The sequence below is a fragment of the Microplitis mediator genome, chromosome 8 (assembly GCF_029852145.1).
Source record: "Microplitis mediator isolate UGA2020A chromosome 8, iyMicMedi2.1, whole genome shotgun sequence".
In the NCBI taxonomy this organism is placed as follows: Eukaryota; Metazoa; Arthropoda; class Insecta; order Hymenoptera; family Braconidae; genus Microplitis; species Microplitis mediator.
Genome location: NC_079976.1, coordinates 10,551,821 through 10,578,770, shown reverse-complemented (window position 1 = coordinate 10,578,770; position 26,950 = coordinate 10,551,821). Strand labels below are relative to the sequence as shown.

Sequence of the window (26,950 nt, the reverse complement as noted above, 5' to 3'; positions counted from 1 at the left end):
CAATTTTAAAATATTTTGTGTCAATTAAATATTTTCTTATAAAAAAAAAACAAAATATCAAAATTTAATAATAAAAGAGAAGAAAAAGTTTAGAAGTAGAAGGCGAAAAAAAAATGATTATGATATGCAATATATATAAAGTCATAAGTGTGTAGTTTAATATATATATATATAACTTAAAATTAAATATCGCTAGAGACCTATCTAATTGTTCATTACACGCCCGCGACAAATGTTACTCACTATGTTTTAATCCTTTCTTATTCTCTTGTACACTTGATGAAGTACTTGTACTTGTAGTCACAGTTTTTCCAATGAGAGCTTCGCACATTAATGTGTTATCGTGTTGTAAAAATTCATAATTTGTTTGTTGTATTTTTTTTTTTTTATTTTAAATTTATGGTTTTTTGATGATCGCGAGATTAATGAAAGTTTTTGGTTATTTCTCATGATTTTAATTTACAATATCTTAGTAATTATTAAAAAAAAAAATATGTATCATAATTTTTTTTGAAAATTAGTTATTTAATTTTGGCGGTTTCTTATTTTTAAATTTATAACTTTTAAAAGCTTCTAGGGCTTTGAATAGTAATTTTAGAAAAAAATGATTATCAAATTTCTTGATGAAAATTCATTGAACGACAAAAAAGGTAGAATTGATTTTTTCCATATTTTAAATAATTAATGAGATATTTTAATTTTAGTTTTAAAAAATTTTTTTTTTAAATTCAAATTGCGGGTCAACTGTAAGTTTCTAGAGCTTTAATTTGTTAATTTTATAGGAGAAACGAATCAAAGCTTTTTTATTCAGAATTTAACGTTGTACAAAAATGGTATCAATTAATTTTTTTGTAATTTAAATAATTACAGAGGTAGTTAAGTTTGAAAAGTAAAATTTTGTGTTCCTGGAGATCGGAAAGTTTTTGGCGCAACGAATAAAAAAAATTGGAAAGTAAAAAATCTACTGGATGACTAGATTTCTGAAATGTTTCGCATATAGATGCTGGTATGTCAGCCGGAACTAGTCTTTAAGTTGCCTTTAAGCAGACGAATTACATAAATTTTTTAAATTTTTTTTGCGCGAAAAATGTTCTGATCTTCAAGTACATAAAATTTTTATATTGAACTGAAAGTCCGAAGCTTAAAAAAATTATTTTTCTATTTTTTATTTAATAAATAATTGTTGTTGAATAATGAATTTTTAATAATTAATTAGATAATTGTAATTAAATCCATGAGAATCTAAAAATCCACCAACCTCAAACTAATTAATTGTAATTTAAAAATAATGAATTATTGCTTAATAATATAAAAATATATAATTAATATACAATACCTGCATATTGTTGTAAACTTGAGTAAGCACTGGACAATGTATCTTGAAGGGTGCCAGCACCATTAGCACCAGCACTTAACGATGCTGTTCCAGCCAGAGAATTAAGCGTAAGTGATACAGGACTAAATCCATTAGCATTACTGACTGCAGTTCCATTATTAGTAACTTGCGTTGCTGTTGGCCCTATAAACCATCACGTTAATCCAATGATTTTCATTAATAATTCTCTCTATGTATTACCAAGTTTTTTATTTTAATACTCCACGGTTTTAATACATTAATTTTAACAATAAATCTGTCCTCAGAATTTTGATTCTACTTTTTGATTATTAATTACTTATGAGGGGCTATTGCACTGTAAAAAACTTGCTGAGTGGACGCGGATTAAATCCGGAGTGGATGATTTTGTATTTATTTAATCCTTTCGGAGTAAAGTTCACTACAGATCGGATTAAAATAAAATTCACATCACTTCGAAATCACTTCAATAAAAACAAAATTCTTTATTTACCTCGTATGCGGAGTGATTTTTGTTTTCGGAATTATCAATGGTGGTGTGAATTCGGATTGACATTAATTCCGAATTGACTTTCGATTTTTTACAATGTAAAGTAACGAATCATTGACAAAAAAAAAAAAGAGAGAAAAGAATTTTTTTTTCTTGTTTTTCCTACTGCTCTTTTTTTAGTTGATTTGACCCATGTGTCGAGAAAAGAAAAGAGTCAATGAAGAAATTTTAATATTCAAAAAATTTATTTTGTAATTTAGTTTTTTAATGAGTACAATTTCCAATTTATTTTAAGAAATAATATTTTCAAGTAATTTTCTCAAATCTTTTATTTGTCATAAAAATTTCTATTCATAAAATCTCAGATTATTTCTAAAATTTTCTATTAATAGTGCTAATATAAAAATTAAATGTCTATTTACTAAAATGCAAATTTTTGCCAGAACTTTTTCATTAAAAATTTTCCTCAAAGAAAAAATAAATAAAAATTATAATTCCAAACGTTTCCAAAAAATAAAAATCAATTTTCTATCTACTAATTTTTAATTTTCCATTACGATTTTTCTTATTTTCCCCAAAAGAAATAAAAAAAAAAATTGTAATTTTTAAAAAAATGATTTCCACCTAATAAAATTTTAATTTTTCATCCATCAAATCTTTAATTTCTATTAAAAATTTTCCACGATTTTGTCAAGGAAATGAAAATAATAAAAATCCACAATTTTGCTTAAGAAAATGGATTTTTCATCAGGATTTTTTAAAATTCCACTGAGAAATTTTTCCCTCAAAAAATTAATTTTCCTTCTGTGAAATTTCAGATTTTTCATACGAAAAAAAAAAGTTCTACTTCGTGAAAAACTTGAAAATAATAACTTCATATTTTTATAAATTTTTTCCATCTATTTTATTACACCCGCGAAAAAAATTCTTTTTTTAGTGCGCCGGTTTTACTCAATTTAATTGAATCAATAACATAATTTAAAAATACTTACACTGAGTAAGACTTCCTTGTGAATTAACTAATCCACCCAAGGCTGCAATATAGAAAAAAATCAATTAATTTAGAAATAAGTAAATAGATAAATAAATAAAATAAACAAATAATAAAGAAAACTTACTGCCAGAAGGTACTTGAATATTAGCAGCATTAGTCATCGATGCAAGTGCCATCAGATCTTGCATACTCATGGGTGAGGTAACACCAACGGGATTAGCTGTAAGATAAACAAAATCTATTGGCAATTGTGTTATTAATAAATATAATTATCAAGTATATTTAATAATAAATAAATATTACCTCCGATGTATTCACCAGTATTGGCACCGCCGAGTGTTGCCAGAGTTGCTAGTCCTTGGAGATGACTCTGGGTCATTTCTGGGAGACTTGCGACACCCTGAGGAGTTACCGCCGCTGCACCGTTTAGTCCAAGATGCTGTTGAATAAGCAGTTGATGCTGTACGGTGCTCATTGCTGCGGGATTGCTTGCGCCAGTAGGACAAGCTACAGCTGAGGGTCCAACACCCGGTGTCAGGGTTGTTTGTAGCTGTTGAAGTAATTGTGCGGATGCCAATGCATGAGTATCATTCTATAATCAATTGATTTTTTTTTTTTTTTATTTATTTTTGATTCAGCGAAAGATTGTTTTAACTTACGTTCGTTAAATAATGAGGCGCTGGCATACCAACGGTACCCGCGATGTTCCATAAATTTGCTTGGTACTGTTGCAATCGTTTTTGATCTTTTTCTTTTTGGGTATCAGCAAATTTAACGACCAATGGCGATGAACAACCCTAGTAATTTTTTTGTTTTTCAATTAATTATTAATATTTTAATCTTTTTAAATTTAACGTGTAAATTTGTTTTGGGAAATTGTAAAATTGCGAGTGGGTACAAAAAAATTTTTTAAAATTGACCGTGCAAATTATTTTGAATACTAGAAAAAATTTGGTGAGGGTCCAAAAAATTCAAGAAAAATTTTGGTGGCTTCAATTAATCAAATTTTTTATTTTTTATTCATTTTGAAAAATTTAAAATAATACTAGCAGAAAATATAAGAGATTTTAGTTTTTGAATATTTTCGGTTAGGGACTGAATTCAATAAAAATTATCATGAAATAATTTTCTGAGGATTGAAGAGTTTTATCTAAATAATTAAGTTGCTGGCATCTTTATTGGGGTTGAAGAAAAGTGTAACAAAAGGTTAACTTTATATTTAGAGAAATCGATAATTAAGGCGGATTTCCGGTTATAATTTATTGAGCTAAAGTAGACAGGGTGGGGGATAATTTTTAAAGGCTTTTGTTGAATAGAACGTTTTGTTTTATATGTTTTTGAATATCTGGAGCACTGATGAGAAAGGTTCATGGATAAAAAATGAAAATTGTGGCTGATTGTTTGGACTTAAAAAAAATTTTTATAATGATTTTTTATGTTAATCAGTTTTCGAGACAAATTTTTGAAAACAAGGTGGAAATTAGTCTAGGTTTTTAAATTTCTATAAAAAGCATCAGCATTAGAATTCAATATTTTTAAAACTAATTATTAGAAGTCAAAAAACTAAACATGAAAACTGTAAAGGAAAATCTAATCTTTAAATGGATCGAGTTAAAATTTTCTATCTAAATTTATTTAGAAGTTATAGATTTTTAAAGATAAACTTATCAAAAAAATTAAGATTTTTGGCGTTGAAATATTATTTTCAAAATTTTATAACTTCGAAACAAATAATTGAAAGTCAAATAACCAAAAATAAAAATTAAAGGCGGAAGTCTATCCTTTAGGAAAAATCAAAACATAAATTTTAATTCCAGGTTATTAATTTTAAAAAATTCTCAACTCTGGTTTTTATGAAAAGCGTCAATTTTTAATATTCGATAACTCGAACACTAATGATCGAAACCCAATCAACGTAAAATCAAAATATTAGCTTAAAATCTCACTTTAAAATTAAAGAAATTAAAAATTTTTTATCTCAATTCATTTCAAAATTGTAAATTTTCAAAAAACAAATTTAAATAATAAAAATTTTTACTTTTGGCGCTTAAAGTTTACTTTTAAAATTCGATATCTCAAAAATTAATAATCGGAATCCATTCGATCAAAATAAAATTTTTACCTCAAACCTCACTTTTAATATGAATCCATTCAAAATTTTTTATCAAAATTTCCTCTAAAAATCATGAAATTTCAATAACTTCTTTCAAGTCTAAGGATTTTAAAAATTAGATTTTTCGAAACCTAATAATTTAAACCTATTGAACCAAGAGTCAGAATTGTTTCTCGAAAATTGAGTTTCTAAATAAATTCAGTCAAAATTTCCTATTTTAATTCCTCTAAAGTTTGCTAATTTCAAAAGACAAATAAAAATGCATACTTTTTTGATTCTAAAAATAGTCATCTTCAAAATTAAGTATCTCGAAAACTAATCACCGAACTTCGCCTGACCAAAAATAAAAATCTTTCTCAAAATATACCTAAAGATCGGAACGTTTTTCGTGTAACGAAAATGAAAAAAAAATGTTTATATAATTTGACTGTTTAAAGAAGACAAAAGGGGACATTGAGGGTGGCTGCAATTTTTGGCTGGTATATTAGTATCTACACTGTGAAAACTTTTTTGGACCCGGTGTAGTGTAAATGTTTCGGTGTTAAAAATTTGGTGTAAAAATTACACCAAATTCGGCGTTAAATTTAGTCGGTGTGAATTTAAAATTTTTACACCACCAAACGTGTAAATGTATAATTCCTGATAAATTGACGTTAAGAAAATTAATCATAAAAATATTGAAATTTTCAAAATACTATTCAATATCTAAATAAAATTAATGTAGTTATTGATTAAGTAGATAAAAATATTCAATGATCTTTTGTTGCTCATTAATCAAAATTACAACGAGTAACCCGGAATGGTGTACAAAAAAGTAGATTACACCGTGTTAAAATTACACGGATGAAAAATTTACACCGAGATATTTTTACACCGTTATTTCACACTACACGGCGGCGCAAAGTTCTTCGGGTCAATTTTTACACAGAAATTTTTTATGATGCTAAAATTAGCCGACGCCTAATAATTTTTGGATATTTTTTTAAAACGATACATTAAAAAAAAAATTTTTCAAAAAATTGCACTTATAGTTTTTTTAATTTTCTACATGTGCATATTTTTAGTTTCTTTTTTTTAAATTAAATCCAGTACATTTTTTACCTTTCATTTTGTTTTTTTATTTTTGTTCCGTGAAAAACATTCCAATTTTCAGGTACATTTCTTAAAGTCTACTATTTGCAATAACCCCCGTATAATTTAAATAAATCTTTTGATTCTCAAGTCATAACAAAAAAAAAATGATATTTCATTTAAATCCTTTCTCAACCATCAATTACATTATAATAACCATAATGATACCCTAATAATAATAATAATAATAATAACAATAATAATAATAATAATATTACCTCCATTGTACGCGAATGATGTAGTGCTTTAATAGCATTAATGGCATGCTGTTTAGTTGCAAATGTAACAAAGGCACATCCTCTGCTTTGCCCAGTACTATTATCCCTCAGTACCGAGCATTCTTCAATTGCACCATAAACGTCAAACATATTTCTTACATCATTTTCACTGTATTTTTTTGACAGCATGCCAACGAATAGCTTCCGATCTGTAATCAATAAAAACAAAAAAAATTCCCCAATATAATTACCTCACCTTGCTATACTAATTATCAATTTTTTATTACCACTTAAGCCTCAATAAACATTAAAAAAAATAAAAAAAATTATTATGAAAATAAATTTAAAAAAAATAAAAAATATAAATAAGTATAATATTAATATATTAAATTAGTATTCAAGTTAAGAATTCAATCCTGCGTGTGTGCGGGATTTTTAAGAATATACTTCCGGTGTGTGCTATGCATACTCGTTTACAAACGACGGATGCACCATTTCTTACATACCAAATAAGTTATCATTATTATTACTTTTTTTTTTTTATCGACTTAAGTTTTTATTTAGATCGTGACCTTTCAATAAATCGCGTTTTATTATTATTATTTTTTTTATTGTTGCTTCTGCTGTTAGAAAATGAATAAGAAATATTTGAAAAAAAAAAAAAAAAAAACATTTTAATGAATTATTTAATAATATACAGAGACAACGACATACCGTTTACATTACATGCAAATTGCGTAAATACCTCGCTGGTTATATGTGCTAATATGGATTGTACGTAGGGAAATTATGGAGGGAGTAATCTTGAAGGCCTCGGCTTGGGCTATAGGTTTTATTTGTCATCAATAGTAATATCAGTACTAACACATTGTATAGCTTAGTAATATTTATTTATAAATAAGCTGTCATTAATTTACCTGGACAATTAGTTATTTTTTTTTTTTTAAATATATAATTCAACTTGAATTTATCATTTTTTTTGTTGAGAATTTAAATCCCTTTTGAATGAGTACCCACATCGATATATTTTGAGTAAAAATAAAATTTTCAAAATTTATAAAAAAAAAAAAAAAAAATTGATTTTTAAATTACTTAATAAATTTCCTTTTGAATGAATAGTCACATCAATATATTTAAAAAAAAAAAATTTCCAAAATTTTTTTGAAAAAAAAAAAAATTATTTTTTTTAATTAATTATTCAATTTCCTTTCGAATGAGCAGTCACATCAAAGTATTTAAAATAAAAAAAAATTTTACATTCGGAGTAAAGTAATTTTTTTTTTTTTAACGACCACCCATGCCCTTAGAAAAATTTTGATTTGCTGAAATGATAATAATTACCTGGAAGAGAATAAGGAACAGTTTGAGATTGTGGTGCCCAATAAGTTTGATTAATAGCAGGATACTGAGTACCAGCGCTAATATGTGCAACACCACCGTACTGTTTTTTACTCTTCATAGCCATTTTCACATGCAAACTTAAATTAAAAAACGTCCAGTGTTCACGTAATTAACCAACAAATTAATTAACAAGACCCACCAACACATATAATTATGCAAGTATCGTACGCCCTCTATCGCGGTTTTATTTAAATTTAAATATCGCGAACCCCCGACTTAATGCCACGTGCCAGAGCGAGAGTATCGGCATTGATGTCTCTAACGTTATCATAAATTTATACATTTATTATATTAATAATCCTAATTACTTATTTAAACAATTCACTCACTCACTTAATTTATTTATTTATTAATAACTAAATCACAAATCACACATTCAAATATCCTTCACTCCTATCTATTGCGCAACTCACACTTAAATATTACATCTCAGTGCAATGTTTTAAAGTAATGCTTGTGTAATCCACAGCACACAATATTACAACAACACTCACTTTTAAAACAATGGCCAACAGTAATATTAAAAGACGACACGTAATAAATTATGACGATTCAAAAAATCCAGAATTCAATTTCAAATAATAATAATAATTCAATTACTTAGTCTTATCGTTTAACTACTTATTAATCACTGCGGCACTACTATACATTTTATTTTACTTTATTTTTTTTTTTTTTTAAATTGTTTACTAAAACCGGCAACGAAAATATTTATCGTAGTTAACACAAATGCCGGTGATGGCGACTAGTAAGTAAGTAAGTAAGTAAGTAAGTAAGTAAAGTAAGTAAGTGTAATAGTAAAATTTAAACAAAAAAAAAAAAAGTAAATAAATAAAATAGACGTAGAAAATGTCTGTAGTGACTACACAAGTGTTTAAGTGTAGTCTTGTAGACTCGCAACACTCAACAAGTGAGCGGATCGTTCATCGTCGCGACATCATACGCATACCTTTATTTTATTTCTTTCTTTTTCTTTTTACATACTCTATTATAAACACACATACATTTACACACACAAATATATATGTATACATATACATATATTTACATACGTGTACATATATATACATATGTACACGTGCATACATGTATATATATATATATAGTATTTAACTGTTTAGTCAGTCTGTTTGTACTCTTTTACACTTTTGCCCCCCACCCTACAATATATTTTTCTTACCGTGCACACAAAGAGAGGGAACATACATATTTATGGTCTTAAAACCAACTCACAATATTTTATATTTGTCATTTAGACGCGTTATATTCAAAAAAAATATATACATCCACATATACATATATATTTTTTTTATAAGAAAAAAAAAAAAAAAAAATTTGAAAATTTTACCTGAAATAGTTAATGCATATGAATAATCGATTTCGCTTGAGCATGCGTGTAATACAAAACATACAACATGTAACATTGAACATATCGGTAATACCGACTTAAGGGATTAATAATAATAACTATTATTATTATTAAGTAGTTGATATAATTATTATTATAATTTGAAAAAAATAAAAAAAAAAAAAACACATTCTACGTCTATGGTTTTTTTTTATCTTATCACTTTACCTGTTATCGCTTATCGTGCAGTCTTAAAATAATTATGAATATGTTTGTTTTTTTTTCTTTTTTTTTTTTTGTGGGTTGGTTAATAATAATGGACAATTGCCGAGTGTTAAGACAAGCAAAATAAGTAGACAAGCACTCGGTATAGATCAAAAATAAACAAAATGTCAGTGTTATTAATAGAACGTGGTTTCATTCCACACTGCATGTCTTAACAACTAATATATATATATATATATTTTGTTGTTGTACTAGGAAATATTTTTTTAATATATTACCTGAATTGTTATTGTTAATAATTTGTGTATTACATGTACATACACATACACATACGTATTTATATATTTATAGTTAGTTATAAATATATATATATAAAATATAAAAAAAAACACATACACATGCGTAAATATTTAGTTAACTTACCATTACGGTGACCACTGTCCGCGGGCTTCATTTGGATGGGCCGGTGCATCTGGAAAATAAATCAATTTTTTTTTTGTTATATATGTATACATATGTATATATTTTTTAGTGGAAGTTAATATATTGTTTGATACATTGTATTGTTAAATAGGTCGTGATTGGCTAATTGATAGGTGTTAATTATTTTTAGATTTTTTTTTTGTTCAGGTGTGTGTGTTGTGTGCGTGTGTGTGTGTGTGTGAGAGAGAGAGAGAGAGAGAGAGAGAGAGAGAGAGAGAGAGAGAGATAGAGTGGGTGTATGTATGTATGATTTGTAATTGACGATAGACAATACGGTGGCGGCATTCGACGTTTAATCTAGTAAGCTATTTGAATTAGACACTGATGGTAACTTGTCATTGTAAGATTGATGATATTTTTTAAAGAATGATTTATGAATCATTTTTTTTATGGAGGGAGTAAGATGTTGAGATCGCTGGCAAGTTAAAATGAAGAGGAAGAAAATTATTTGTGAATTAAAATGATTCTGAAGTTAGCTGACGTTTAATGATTTTTAGATTTTTTTCAAAACAATCAATTATAGAAAAAAAATTGCACCTATAGTTATTTAGATTTTCTATGTGTGCATTTCTTAGTTTTATTTTTTTCTGTAATTGAATTGTTGAAAAAAAAAATCCGGAAATCTTCAAGTGTTAGTTAACTTCAGGATCGTTTCAAATGTTGATATTTAGAAAAAATTTTTTTTTGGGAAGTGGGAGATTTATTTTAGGGTGATAATTGTTAAAAAATTTTATCAGGAAATAAAATATGAAACTATGATAAGAAAAGTAAATTTGCAGATATGATAAGAAAAGTAATTAAAATTTTTATCGGTCAAGTAATTATTTGTATTACAAATAAAAAATAAGAAAAAATTTTTTATACTTTTTGAGAATAATTTTCACAGTTTTATTTTTTACAAAATTTGATTGATGTATTTTTAGTGTATCTTTAACACGACTCGAAATTTATGTTTTAAGTTTAATGATTCAAAACTACAATTTTTTTTTTAAGTTTATTTTTCGAATTTACAAACCCAGTATTTAAAATTAATATTCTGATTAAACTTTTAAAGATGGGATACAAATGTAAAGGAAATAATTTATAGAGAATCAAATTTCCTACTAAATTGCATTCATACATTTTTATTCCATCTTTGATGGTTCAATCAAAATTTAAATTCAAAAATTAACAATTATCACTTTAATGTAATTTTTCTAAATTTCAACCTTCAAAAATTTTGAAATTTATTTTTCTAGAACAATTATTCAAATTAAAAATTAAAAAATCTCATTAAATTCTTATTGCAACGTAGTGTTTTAATATATCCTTACAAAACAATTTAATAAATAAAACGTTAAATAATTTAAAATAAACGTATACCTTAACAACGAAAGCGCGCAATTACAATGTACTAAATAACAAAATTGAATAAAAATAAAAACCAATACTTACTCCGTTAAAAGTTTTTATATTGTGAAGTGCATTTTGAGCCGCTAGTGCCGCTCTTCGTGTATAAAACGTTACAAAACAGCAACCTGAACAAAAAAAGTACATTAATTACTTTCAAAAAAAAAAAAAAAAAAAAAAAAAAAGTTATGCCAACAAATAATTGAATTGAATAATAAATAATAATGAGTAGTGATTGACGGACGGAGGTTGAAGGATGAAAACATTGTTAATATATATATGTATATAAATATTTTTTATTTTAACATAGCAAAGTTTCCTTGGTGTTATGTGGATGGGCTAGACGATCAATAAACCGAGCACCGAGTGGATAGGAGTTGAGTTGGAGTCGAGGTAACGGTGTAGTGGTTCTGCTAGCAGAGCTATAGCAGAAAAGCTCTACGGACCTGGGCTGTAGCTTGCAAGCGAGCCTGAAGCTCCTATTCCAAGCCTGCCTTCCTGCCTGCCTGCTTGCTTGCCTGGTGGTGTAGCTCGATTCGAGGTTCGACTCCTATCCACTTTCTACTCTATTCTACTCGTAGTATACCAGCTCTACTTGCTCTACACTTGGTTCCTTTCTAACAGGTACTGCTGAGCCTTCAACTTACTCACTCACTCTTTTACTCTCTCACTCACTCACTCACTTACTCACTTACTTACTCACTCGCTCACTCATTCTCTCTGTAGTCCTAGGGGTTGGTTGTACGTACATTTATCTGCTCTACTGTGCCCTGTACTATAGTATTTCAACATCGATCTCAACTTTACTCGTTCTTATTTCTCCCTCTTTTATTTTCCCACCCTCTATAATTTTCATTCCGTCCCTCATTCGCTCTACTCAGGTTATATTAAAGCTATTGCTGTATATATGCAGAGAGAGAAAGATAGAGAGAGAGCTACTGCTCAAGCTGGATGAGAATATAGAGCTTTATTTTACTTTTTTATTTTCATTTTATTAATATAACCTTTTTTTTCATCCCCCGATTCTTTTTCTTATTTAGTTTATTCTCTTTGTCTGATGAGTATCCAACAATATTACTCCCGCGTTATTTTATTATTTATTTTTTTTTATTACGTAATTCAGTCTTGTAAAACTAATGGTTACAATTATCTTTGTTTCAATTATTTTGTACGATAATTATTAATAAATTAATTTTTTATAAAATAGTCAAAAAAAAAAAAGGAAATGAAAAATGGAAAAGTTTTTTTGGGAAAATTTGAATTTTACTTTTATGGGTTTGATTAAAAAAAAAAAAATTGTAAATTGCTTTCTATCGAAAACTTGAAATTTAAAAATGGGAAATTAATTTTTTTGGAAAAATATAAAGAATTATTGGTGACTATTAATTTAAAATTCTAAAAAAAATTAGAAAACTAATGGATGGAAATTTTTTATTAAAAATTAGAATTTTTTTTTTACTCCCAAAAAAAAAACAGGAATCGTAATTATGATATTTTTTTTTTTACTTTAAGTGGATATGAAATGCTAAAAAAAACATCTGATAGAATAATTTGTTTGTATTAAATGTAATTTATTAATGTTATTAAATAAATTATTTACGGAAATTACTAAATAAATAATTACTTAGACCGGTGAAAAATGGAGTGGATACAAAAATTAAATAAATATATGTAACTTAATAATCCCTTAATAGAAACTAACCATAGTAAATCAATCCCATTTATATAAAGTTTATACACCACGTGGATAAACATTTGTCATTTGGATAAAATAAAACAGCTATAATAAATAATTATTATGAATAGAGAATACAATGTATATTCTACTTAAAACATTTTAAATTATTATTTAGATTAAGTCCTAATAATAAATATAATTTCGCGCTTTTTAAGTCACACAAATTGAAATGGTTCCAAGAAAATTATTTGAATCTATAACTGATTAAAAACTTTTTTTGTATATTATTGGCTGGTAAAATAAATTTATGAGCTTTGATATGATCGTTTAGGCCAACAGTAAAACATTTTTTAAAAATTAATAATAAAATTTTACTACATTAAAGATTATTTAAAACAATTTATTATTGTTTTATAGTAATTGCTCCTATAGGCTTATGTGGTTCGAAATAAATGAAAAAAAGTATCCTCCAAGTTTCAGGTCTCTATCACAATTTTGTTTTTTTTTTCATCTTGCTATACCTCCGAAAATATAGTAGCTACAAATCTGTAAAAATTTTAAGAAATAGCTCTTATTGTAAGGATAAAGCCTACAGAGTTTCAAATTGTTTGAACACAGTAAAAAAGGATTCGTCAATATCAACATATATCGTGTGTAAAACGAACGTTTTACACTTATTTATATGTTATTTTAACATGTTGTGAGTGTTGAAAAAGTAACACACGTATATGTTAAAAGTAAAAAATTTTCCAAGAATTTTTTTATGATGGTCGACATTATTTTTAACATATTTTGTGGGTTGATTTGACAATAACATATAAAAAGTGTTACTTTCGAATAACATAACATTTTTGTGTGTTAAAAAATCAATCAAATGCGACGGTTCAAACAAGATAAATGCTATGTGTTGAATTGACACACAAAAGTGTCAAAAATTCAACACTCAGAATTGTAACACACGCTTTTTTAACACTTTGACGATAGTTTTTTACTGTAAACAATTACTTTGGTCAGAATAAAAAATTAATCGTTAAATGCCAAAAACCCCATATTATTTAAATGGGAAACTTGCATTGCTGTGCGGCACAGGTTGAAGTTGAGATAGAGACTGAAACTTGGAGGATATTTGTGTTTATTTATTTCGAACCACATAAAACTGTGGGAACATAAAAATTTCGAAATGTCCAAAATAAGGACCACCCTAATATATATGTATATATATTATACTTGTTATATAAATAATATCTATGTTGTACAATTGTAATATAATGAGTAATGTGGGAATTATGAAGCCTTCTAACATGCCAAGGAAACAAAAATTAATATAAAAAATAAATATAAATATAAATATGTTTTGACCATAAATAATTATTTCGTTAACTATTGATAATTAAATATTTGCCGTAAATAAATATTGATTAGCTATTTAATTTAATCGTTAAATGTTAAAAAATATTTCTTTTTTTAAATAGTTTATAATATAATTTCTAATAAAATAATAATAAAATGCTTCCATCAGTTTATGATATTATTAAAGTTTTTGTGCGGCGAAATAAACTATAAAAATTATATTTTTCATGTAAAGTAAATAATAATCATAAAAACTTATAAAATAAATTTTTTTAATCAACAAAATTTGAATAAAAAAATTACTCAAAAACTCATTTGAATAATTTTCAAGTAAAAATGAATTTCTATTCAAACTTTTATCAAATGACCAGATTTTTTTTTTTTTACCGCAAAAAAAGCCTAAAAACTTCAATTAAATTTTATCCAAAGTTTCATTTTAATGAATAAATTATTTCAATACCAATTTTGTTATTCTTTATATAAAAATAAGTATCAATTATTAAATTTCCAGTCTATTTTTTATTAAATTATTTTAAAAAATTAAAAACACCTCAAAAATTACTCCAGAATCAAAAAAATAATTTTAATATTTTTTCAATAAAATCAAATTTCTACTCTAATTTTTCTATAGAACCATCAAACTTTTTATCTCAAAAATTTTACTCCAAGGATAAAAAAAAATAATAATTAAATTAGAAAAAAAAAAAATTCTACTCCAATGAAAAATTAAAAAAAAAAATGAAAATAATAATAATAATTACCTTGATGAGTGCCAGTGTACTTATTTCTAAGAACATTGATCTGGTGAACACGTCCAAATTCCTCAAACATTGTTCTCAAATCATTTTCCTCCATATCATGAGGCACCTGACCTACAAACATCTTTATGGTGTCTGGATCGGGTTTATCTCCAGCCAAGCTCCCGATATCCCCGATGCTGGACAAAAAAATTAACACATACAATAATACCCTCAGCATTAATTAAACTGCGTCTTTGTCTTCGCGACAGCTCTCACACTTAACATTCAACTAGTTTTAAATGTATAATTACTCTATCATATATATAACAATACTTCATATTACTAACAATTATAATAATTTAAATAAAATAGATAAAAAAATATGTATATATATATATCTATATTATTGAAACATCTAGAATACACGCATGCGTGAGTAGAAACGTGAACTAAATTAATCAATACTGCGTGTTCTACCAATACACACCTAGCAAATTATTTTTTTTTTTTAAATAATAAATAATATTTTTATTATTTTATCTATACATCTGATAAAAAAAAAACATATATGTTTATATACTTTATATACTTAAATTACAGATAATATGTCATGGTTTTTTTTTACAGTAAAATAATTCCCGTGTCATATTTTTATTTAAAAAAAAAAAAAGTAATTTTGATAAAAAATAATATAAAACACTTACTCAAATAATTTGAAATCACTAAATAGATTATAGTACATTTTAGTTAAATTTTATTTAAAAAAAAAAAAAAAGTTAATAAAACACTTTAATTGAGTTGGTAAAAAAATGAAATTATGTTGAAAAATTAAGTGTAAGTTAAAATAAGGAGGTTGCAAGGGTCTAAGATTTATTTAGTTTAATTAAATTAAATAAAATTATATTGTAAGAGACACCCATGAAAATAAATGTCCGTCATATCTCTTTCGTTAGCTGACTACGACAAAATGCCATCGACTTGGACAAAAACTTAAGTACGGTATAGTAAATTTCTTTTACTCTTACACGTTTATTTTTCGTATATATATGACGACTAAAATATATGTATTATACATATATTATATTAAAAAGTATATATGTATAAATGCTGACAATAGGATATTTTAAGTGAGAAGCTAGCAAAGTCGAAAGAATGATTGAGAGAAAAATTCTTCCCAGACAGAAGAGATTAACGTTTGTTTACATTTGATTTTTTTTTTTTTTTAGACTGCTGGAATTTATCGAGAATATGACGAGTAGTTTTTTTCTTTTTAGAGAAAATCGACGATTATGAGTTATGGTTTTAGTCTTTATTACGCGGATTTTTATTAGGGATTACGGAGTAATGATTTTTTGTGGGTAATTAAAGATTCGCGGAGGCTAGTAGGAGAGATTGGATATTTTTTGCTGTTGAGAAAGAGATATTGATGGGGATTGTTAATTCTTGGGTAGACTATCTGATTCCCACATCAAAATATTTGAATTGGAAATTAAAAAAAATATTAAATATTTAAAAAAAATTTTTAATTTATATTCCTTTGTATGAATTGAATTATTGGAGAAATCGTGTAAATTGTTGTGAAACGAATACTCACATCAATATAGTTGGATGATAAAAATTTTGAAAATTTTAAACATTGAATTTTTTAAAAAATTAAAAATTGGTACTTTTTTTGTCAATTAAATTTTTTGAGAAATTGTAAAAGTTACTGTAGAATGAGCACTCACAGCAAGACACTAAAAAAATTTGCAGATTAAATCCGGAGTGAATATGGAGCGGATGACTATTTATTTATTTAATCTCCTCGGAGTAAAGTTTATTCCGAAGAGGAGTTTATTTTAATACTAAAACTCCAAATGGGAATTAATGCTGATTCAAATAAAATCCAGACCACTCCGCTGAAAAAACAAACTTCCTATTTACTCCGTATGCGGAGTGATTTTTTTTAAAAACTCCGACACTCTGAGTAACGAAGTGTATTCGGATTTAAATAAAGTTCGATTTCAATCCCGATTTTTTACGGTGTATATTTCGTTTTTAACTTGCTGTTGAATGAGTACCACATCAATACCTTTAGATGTGAAAAATTAAAAAAAAAATTCGAAAAAATTTGTTTTATCTATCATATAATAAAGTATCTTCTAGAATAAATACCATTTTTTTTGCCAAAACAAAAAAAAGACAAGTATTAAAAATAAAATTAAATGTAATTTGATGAAAAAAACGATAAAATGGTTTGAAGCATTACCTAAAGACGCAAAAATAGTATATGAGCGTAAATAGATTAAAATCTCAAGAGGGATGTACTGAAAGCTCTTTACACACTACATCATCATCATCATCAGCGTTCGTGGTATATATATCTATATATATTACAAGTTATCTATCTAGCGTGAATTATTGATTAAACGAGTATATAGTTGTCGCGTGGCTGTAAATAGTCTCCTCATCTCTGGTGATCGTATGAACGCAAGCCTCATCGTTTTATACTTGCGACATTACTTCATTAAACTCTTTATACACCAACATAATATAAAAACTATACATAGCTTTCTCATTTAATAATTTTATAATCGACATCATCATCCCATTCTATATTTTATGAAATCTAAATCAAGTTGTTTTAAAAGTATATTATTATAGACTTGTGACTGATGACTAGTGACTAGGTTGCGAATTTTCTAGACTACCATCTAAACTAATTTAATGATAAGTATATATATATCGGTAAACTTGGCCACCGTTCAACCTCTCCATTCATTATATTATATATCATCCGCATATACTTACATATATCTAATCTACTAAATTAACATTACATGACTTTAATTTAATTAATCAATTACTCCGTACTCTGTACTCTATCCTTAATAATATACTACCTCAAACACGCTCATTATTTTTATCAACATATGTAATCCATTATTTTTACATATATCTTTTAGTTGATCAAATTATAATTACTAAATTAACCCTTTCTTTATTAAATAACTTAATTAGTATTTTTGAGTATAGAGTAATTTTTTTAAATTTTAATCTTGTAAAATTAATTTTTTTTTTTTTATGAATAATTCTACACAGAAAAAAAGGATTTCTCCGTACAAGAAAAATTTTTCATTACAAAATGAAGACAATAATTTTCTTAGGACTTATTGCCAAAAAATTTTTTCTCACCCCAAATAATTTTTCCTTGGCTCAAAAAAAATTTTTCTCGCCCTAAGAAAATTTTCGTTTTCAAATCATAATGTAAAATATTTATTAGGGCAAGTAAAAAGTTTTTGGGCCCAAGAAATTCTTTTTTTCTGTGTAAGAAAAAAAAATGTGAGCTATTTTTTAAATCGATTTATTAAAATTTAAATCGATATGTTAGATTATTAATTGATTTATTAAAAGCATAATCGATGTATTAATTTATTGACATTAAAATTGATTATCGATTTTATTCGCGATTTTTATATTCTCTAAACATGAATAAGTGAAATAAGTGAATTTCCACTTATCTGAGTGCCAACCGAACCACTTTTTGAAATTAGTGATTCGGTTTGCACTTGGAATTAGTAAATATTCACTTATTTTCACTAATTCATGTTTAGAGAATAATGAACTGACGTATAAAAATTTTAATGAATTCAAATATTTGAACTAAAATTAATTTAATACTTTCAATAAATCGATTTTTTTAAATTAATACCGTGAACAAAATCATTTTATAAAAATCAATATCTTAAATTTCTGATCATATTAAAATATTGAATTTTACAAATCAAACCATCGATTTTATTCACGATATCTCTTATAATCAATCGATGTTTCAAAATTAATACATCGATATATCGATTTTTTTCGTCCTTCAATACCGCGAACAAAACCATTTTATGAAAATCAATTCATTGATATCTAAAATTCGCCATGAGTGTGAATGTAGCTGACAATTGTCAATTTTAAAAATTTTGAAATAAGAGAATTAAATAAAAATCGAATAAAATTTATAAAATATGCATTTATAGATTTTGAAAATGAGTATGTGCATTTTTATATTTTTAATTATTTAATTCGTTTATTTGTAATTTGAAATTTGTCTCATATCTGCTACATTCATGATCCTGTAGTTAGCAGACAATTAAAAATTTTCGAATTTTTGTTTCAACGACTTAATTTAAAAAAAAAAATAAATACAAAAATGTGCACACGTAGAAGATTTAAAAACTATCGGTGCAATTTTTTCAAATATTTTTTTTTTTAATAATTTATTGCTTAAAAAAAAATCCAAAAATTATTGTACGTCGGCTAACTTCAGTATCATCGCCATCATTCGCCATCATACTAAAAAACCGAGTTTTATAAATCAATCAATCGATTTAAAAATAAAATTTTTTTTTTTTATTTTCGTAACTAAAACTAGTAACTAAAGAAAAGATAAAAGAAGTAATTATATAAACTTACATAATATCATCATTATCACAATCGTTTATTTGTTGTTGCTGGTGTTGCTGCGTCCTAGATGACTGATGATGTTGAATCGACGATTGATGTTTTGAATACGGATGTGGATGATGGAAAACATTATTACTAATATTCGTACAACTATTATTATTTTTACTGATACTATTATTATTATTATTATCATTTTTAATATGATTATTAACAGTACTCGTTTTAATTCCACTAATTACATTGTCTAATTTAATATTACATTTATTATTATTGCTACAATTATTATTATTATTGTTATTACTACTATTATTATCTTCATTGTTATTATTATTATTATTTAATAAACTATTATTATTATTGTTATTATTAGGGGTACTATTATTGTTATTATTATTGTTACTATTATTATTATTATTTAAATAATTTTTATTTTTATTACACGGCGTATTATTATTATTATAGTTATTTTTATTATTATTATCATTATTATTATTGTTATTATTATTTTGCACGTGAATTTTGTTAGCATTCGTGTCCATCGACGGTGGCGAGCCCGGCGATATTTTGCCCGCCAGTGCGTTCAGCGATTGAAGCATTTTAAAATTTTTTTTTTTAATTTTTTAAATTTACACACATACACACTCCAGTTAGTCTGAAAATTTTTTTTTTCAATTACAAACCCTATGGAAATTTTTTTTAGTCAATCTCTTTCCATTTTTTCAACTGTTTTTTTTTTTTTAAATACTTACATTATCTGCTAATAGCAAAAAAATTGTTTTTTTTTTTAGACGATTTTATTTGATCTATTAGGAATCATCCATTGCACCTAAAATTAAAAAAATAATAACTCAATAATTCTAATTAGAATACAATTATATATAATTGTATTATTTTGTTATTTTGACGTTTTTTTCAGTCTGAAAAAAAAAACTTTAGTTTTTTATTTGCAATTAAATTAAAAAATTAAGCGGGTAATAAAATAATTTGTGATTTTTTTTGTTGCAATTCAAAAAGTATTTAGGTTTTTTTTTTATTGCACAGTAATTAAATTATTTCATTACAATCTATTTTTTAATTTACTAATAAAATTCTATAAAATTCTTTAATTTAATTCTTTTATAATTGATTAGAAATTTTAATTAAATATTAAAAATTTGATTATTATAATAAAATTTTTTTAAGTATAATTTAATTTTCTAGAAAAAAATGTTCTTGATATTAAATTTAAAAAAAAAAAAAAAACTTCTTTTTCAATCAAAATTAATTTTTATAAATGTGAATTTTTCAGAAATTGTTGTAAATCTTTTTTGAAGCTCGAAAAAAAAATTCGAAAATTTGAATTTTTTATCGTCAGTTTTAAAAGTAAAAATACAAGTCTGAGACTTTTTTAAATTTTTACTGACGATTTCAAATTGTTCATATCAATTTAAAAAAAAAAAAACAATTTTTAACTTCGAAATTCCCACACAAAATGAAGGAAATTTAAATCAGTAATTTAAAAAAAACTGACAAATTTTTTTTTTATTCAAAAACTGTTTTTTTAAATTTCTCGCATCTATTAGAAAATTTTTTTCTAAATATTTCAAGAATTAGGTCAATTTTTTTTATTTCTTTAGTTATTAACTTAGAAATTCATCTAAGTTTTTAAAAAAACTAAATTCCAAAAATGAGTATTCTAAAATAAAACAAAAAACTACAACTTCTCAAAAAAAAAATTAATTTACAGAATTTTATTATTTATAATTTCATTTTTTAAAACTTCTATAAATATCAAGCCCTCAAATTCAATTTCCTCAAAAATCCAATCAACTAAAAAAAAATTCAAAAAAATGAAACTATAAATCACCTGTGTTCCTAAACATAAAAAACCATCATTACATCTAAAAAAAAAATTCCATAACAATAATAATTATATACTATAGTAATAATAATGCTGTGTGATAAAATCCTTATAGTAAAATGTACATGTAATAGTAATAGTAATACAAGGTAGTAAAAACATGGTCTGTGTGTGTGCACATCAGTACATTATACATATATATATATACAAATATATATATATATAATACACAAGTAAAGCAGAGTGGTAGATGCGCACAACTCCGCTCGAGTATCGATCGTTTGACCTCAGCTGCTTTGTAAGCTGTGCACTTGCGTCCCGTATTTATTTCACAACTTTAAGCTCAAGTACACCATAGTTACCATATTTATATATCTTCAAAAAATTACCCCACCCCATTTCACCCCCAATCCCAAATCCCCATTCCCCAGTTCCCAGTTCCCATCCCCCCAATCCCATTTTTCCCACCCACCAAAAACTTAAAAAAAAAACTCCTAAATTAAGCCAACAAAAAAAAAGTCGCACTAAAAATATGATAAATAATAATTATTATTAATTTTAGCAGCTTACATGTGAAAACATAGGGACACTATACATAAGTGCATCATGCAAATATACACATATATATATATTTATACTTATACATATATATATGTATTGTATTATATATTTAGCATGCGTTTTATGGATTATGGAGACTAGTCGCGCGAACACGTGTATTGGTTTGAGTTGGTATTACACGGGGTTGTTACTCCCTCTCTTTTAATTTTCTTAATATTTTACCTCTCCTTCTTATCTCCTCTTCCTTCTCGACACCTCCTACTCTTACTATTTATCTCGTTCGCACACATCTATACTATTTTACTACATACTGTACTAGTACTGTATTCACTCGACTCAAATAACTCAACTCACTCACTCATTTTTTTTAAATTTTCGTACTTGTACGCGTTGTTAATTATCTATTTATATAAATTTTTAAAACTTTATTTTTACTCCCTAATTTTATAAACATCCTGTGTAAAAAAAAAACAATTTTATTTTTATAAATCGCGAAATTTCGCTTCCTCACACACACTCTTTATTTTTTTTTTGTTTTTCTTTTACGTTACGGTGGTGCAATTTTTTTTTATTATTTATTCCTAAGCCTATCCATGCAAGAAATAAATTACAAATTATTTACATGCTAATTTATTTAAAAAAAAAAAATTAATTAAATTAAATTATTTATTAATAAATTGAGTATTTAAATTGAATTTAAAAAAATGAATGAAATAAGAATAGAATGCGTGCAAAATAAAAAAATAAACATGCGGTTTTAAAAAAAAAAATTTGAAATAAACATTCCACATATGAAAATATATTTTACAATAAAATAATAAAAGTAATTATAAATAAATAAATAAAGTAATTAAATAATTATAATATTAATTGATTTATTAAAAATAAATAAATTTAAAAAAATATATAATTACTTACCAAAAGTCATTTTAAATATTTTTAAAATAATTTATGTTGTAAATCCTTCGAACACAACACCCAATTTAAATTCACCACAAAATATAAAATAATACTCGGTACATCACCTAAAAATAAAATAATTTATTTAATTAAATAAAATAAATAATAATTTCACAGACCACACACAACACTAATTATTTAATAATTAAATAAAAAAAAAAAAAGTAGTTAAAACGTCACGACGCGAAAATATTATTATTATTTAATTGGTTATTAGTAAAGTGAATAATTACTTAATGTGTTAAAGGTTAAATTGTAAAATGATAATTAGCAAAAACATAAATAATACTATTTATTAATAATCTAGAGTAGAACAAACGTAGAGAGACGAGGACGATGACGACTACTACAAGTTTGACGACGACGACGACGATCGAGGCTCGACCGCGATGAAGAGAAAAACGAGATCGTCTCGCGCCTGTCCGCCCCCGCTGGTTGGCTTTACTCCCACCTTGTTCCCATGATCGACATCCTCTGGACGCCTACTACCCTTTCTATTGAGCAACCCCTAGAGTTCCTACAGCTAAAACCCTATAGAACCCACTGGGTTTCATCACCCTCCTGATACTCCTCCCTCGACTCTACCCTCTACCCCTGAGTTCTATCCCTAATACCGAACAACCCTCCGTTACTACAACCAACGTCTAGTGTACGTACATTCACAATTCAATACTCGAAAATTTTTCCCTGTCTTGTCCTTAATTTTTTTTTTTCTTTATAGAAAATGAAAATATAATAATATGTTTAAAGATTTTAAAAACGTATGGTTTATATTTACAACTTATGATTTATGATTACTTAATAAATTTTATCGTCTAAAAATATTGATAATGATATCAGAGGTTTGTTTTTAAATAAAAGAGTTAAGATAACATGTTTAATATGAGTATGAGTATGAGTTGAAGAATGAAATTTAAGACGAAAGAGGCAAGGCCTTGTTGCTTTAAGACTTAAAAAGTTTGCGCGAGTGTAACACTTGCCTTTTTTTACCGAGTCTTTACTTGTCTTACCCGTTATATATATATGCATATATATATGTTGCTTGATATTATTATGGATGTTTATACATATATATATGTATAAGTAATAATGGTAATGCAAGAGTCGTGTATATGTGTTGGTAGAAGGCTTATCGCACAGGTTTATCTTAACTATTTAAACGTGTACACAGTGAGAAAGATAACAATGATAATGTATATAAGATGTTGGCTTTGATGGAAAATATATATCACGGTATTTTAATAGTTTATAATTTAATTTCATATTATTATTGTTGTTATTAAAAAAAGATTTTCAATTAAGTTTTAACAGATTGAAAATCTAAATTATTGATTCTACGGAATATTAAAAAAAAATTTTTTTGTAATAAATTTTCTTGAGCATATAAATTTATAAATAATTTTGTCATATTTTTGATTAAAAATCTCTGAAAGATATAAATTAAATTCCAATATTTAAGTATTTTTTTAGATTAAAATTTTGACTGACATATTTAAAATATGACAAATATATAATATAAATACGTGTTTGTAGAGAATTCAAATTTTTATAAAAAAAGTTTTATGTAACTTTGTAGGTAAATTCAATAGTTTATAAAATATTTTAATTCAAAGTCAAGTATAAAAAATTTATTGTTTTTGAAATTTAAAAAAGTTTTGTTTGAATAATTTATAGTATTATTGTTATTATTATTATTTTTATTGAGCTAATAATTGAATAATACAAAATACTTGAATAGCAATGAACTATTTACATACAATTTTATAAAATATTGTTTATTAGAAAATTCATCAAAACTTAGTTTTGGTTGACGTTCTAATGAAAATTCATTAACTAAGTTTTACAAACTTTGAATTAAAATTGTGGCTCAACTATAATAGATACGTTAAAAACGTAAATAAGTTATTTTGTAGGTAATTAAATTCTCTATAAAAAAGTTCCTTATCACTTTTATTAGAAATTCAATAATCTATAAGATATTTATATTTAAAGTATGAGTACCATCGAAAAAATGAATCAAATTTATGATCCTGAAGTTGGAAGACAAGTTTTGGGATTTTTTTATTCAACAAATCAATGACGAAAAAAAAAAAACTAAAAATATGCATATGTAAAAAATTAAAAAAGCTGTAGGTGCCATTTTTTGAATTATTTTTTTTTTTATTAGTTTATCGTTTGTAAAAAAATCCAAAAATTATTAGACGTCTGCTAACTTGAGTATCATATCAAATTACATTTTAAAGAATAACTCGTTAATTATTAAACTAAAATATATGAACATCTTTTTTGTAAGAAATTTAATTTTCTTTAAAATGATTTATTTCATTTTTCCTGTATCTTTAATAGTTTACCAAAAAATGGGATTTTAAATATTGAAATTGAAACTTCAAAAATAATAATAATAATTATTGTTTTTATTATTAATTATAAAAACATTTTATTAAATTCCAACTTGCAGTCAGAATTTATTGAAATTCATATTAATTAAAATAAATTCTTCCTTTGTTGAAAATCTAGTTTTTTTTCCTGAAAACAAAAGCTCACGATAAAAATAATAATTATTTATTTTTTAATTAAAATAAATTTGCTTTGATAATAAAGTTGAATATTTTTAACTAATAACCTTGTAATGCAATCAAAATTTCATTACGGAAAATATTTCATTAAATTTCAATTTTGGACCATTGAAAAAAATAAAAAATAGTAATGAAAAATTGATTGAACTCTCTGATATGAAAAAATTTAAAAATAACTCAATAATCAAAATACCATCAATTTTTTTTTTGTTTTCAATTTTAATTAAAAAAAAGTCATTTTAAAATCAAATTCAAAACTGTACAAAATGTATTTGTAATTTTTTAATTAAAAAAAAAAATTTTATTTAACAGTTAATTAATTAATTTAAAAAAAGAAGTTATTAAAGATAAATAATAAAAAATATAATATTAAAAAAAAAAAAAATAGATTGAAATGATAACAATACGTCAGTTATCAGTGTCTGTTATAATATAGACAAGCGTATAAAATGTATATTTTCTATCCAGGGAATATCAGCACGCGAATCAATAGTTGCCTATAACGCAAATAATTTAGAAGGTGAATCTTGTATTAACTGACTACATATAGTACATACATTCATATATACATATACATAGTATTTATTCGCTGGTCTTTGTTTCAATTCGTCAGGTCTATTTTGAATTATTTACTTAAAGAACATTAATCGATATCCACATTCTCTAACAATGCAATTTATTTTTTATTAAAAAAAAAAAAGAAAAAAACAAATAATAATGATAATAATAAAAAATATTGCAGCATATTTTTTACATACGTTATAATTGGTTATCGCAAAAAATGAAGTATGGATAACGAGTTATGTTGAAGTAAAATATATATAATAAAAAATAAAAATAGATGCGTTGCACGTACGAGAATGGAAATCACGAGTGGAAGCTGGTGCTACTGCTGGTTCTGGTGGAGCTGTTGCTGTTGCTGTTGCTGTTCCCGGCAGCAGCTGTGAAATGTTTATGAAAGCCCGACTAATTTATCATACCTCCGCCCCCATTAGTGCACAACTGTATCGTAATAATAAGAACGCAGATACTAATACTTTAGGTGTATGTTGCTGTGCATGAGATGTTAAGTGTACATTTATTATTTTAGATAATTATTTATACTTGTCGAAGTAATCGGTTATGAGATCGAATTTTATTACTAGTTTTTTATTTTTAGATTTGTTTAACTTGGTCCGATGATGAATAAAAAAAATTGTAGATTAAAATAAACTGTCTAGTCGAATTGATGATAAAATTTTGCGTTAAATGAGTACCAACAACGATATGTTTTGAAAATATGCTTATTAATCATTTAAATGTTAATTAAATAATTAATCAATTTTTTTTTCCAATTCGCATGTGGGTACTCATTTTACTTGTAGTTGTCTCCACAAATTGAATATATTTAGTAAAATTCTTTTTGTGTGAGAAATTTCAAAATTATTAATGCAAAATTGAGTTTTTTTTTTTTTTAAACATATTGCTGTGGGTACTCAAACAAGAGGAAATTTAGTCAACAATAAAATAATAATAATAATTTTGCATATAAATATTGTTTGTTTAAAAAAATATTAAATACGTAAATGGATTTGTATAAATAGATTGAGAGTACAAGAGACAGGGCTTTGAAGACTGGTGTTGCATCACTATAAGGCAACAAGCTCGTCCTTGCATACTAATAAG

The 26,950-nt window shown here is 25.3% G+C and overlaps 1 protein-coding gene across 14 annotated transcripts in view; it reads right to left on the bottom strand.

Moving 5' to 3' along the window:
• LOC130673563 (CUGBP Elav-like family member 2) overlaps positions 1 to 23,162 on the bottom strand; it is a 30,566-nt gene extending 7,404 nt beyond the window's left edge. For 3 of the 14 annotated variants that reach the window (XM_057478605.1, XM_057478608.1, XM_057478604.1), the window contains exons 1-13: positions 22,943 to 23,111; positions 22,668 to 22,774; positions 19,358 to 20,174; positions 14,936 to 15,111; positions 11,192 to 11,274; positions 9,698 to 9,746; positions 6,301 to 6,509; positions 3,498 to 3,635; positions 3,142 to 3,430; positions 2,963 to 3,076; positions 2,837 to 2,878; positions 1,337 to 1,519; positions 244 to 321 (exon numbers count right to left, since the gene is read on the bottom strand). In XM_057478605.1, coding sequence (XP_057334588.1) covers positions 244 to 321; positions 1,337 to 1,519; positions 2,837 to 2,878; positions 2,963 to 3,076; positions 3,142 to 3,430; positions 3,498 to 3,635; positions 6,301 to 6,509; positions 9,698 to 9,746; positions 11,192 to 11,274; positions 14,936 to 15,111; positions 19,358 to 19,944 — 1,948 coding nt within the window. In that variant the 5' untranslated portion in view covers positions 19,945 to 20,174; positions 22,668 to 22,774; positions 22,943 to 23,111. Of the gene's footprint in view, positions 1 to 243; positions 322 to 1,336; positions 1,520 to 2,836; positions 2,879 to 2,962; positions 3,077 to 3,141; positions 3,431 to 3,497; positions 3,636 to 6,300; positions 6,510 to 9,697; positions 9,747 to 11,191; positions 11,275 to 14,935; positions 15,112 to 15,618; positions 15,903 to 19,357; positions 20,175 to 22,667; positions 22,775 to 22,942 lie in introns of those variants that run through there. The other 11 variants (XM_057478606.1, XM_057478607.1, XM_057478610.1 and 8 more) reach the window with 11 other exon arrangements.
• Between the last annotated feature and the right edge of the window lie 3,788 nt (positions 23,163 to 26,950).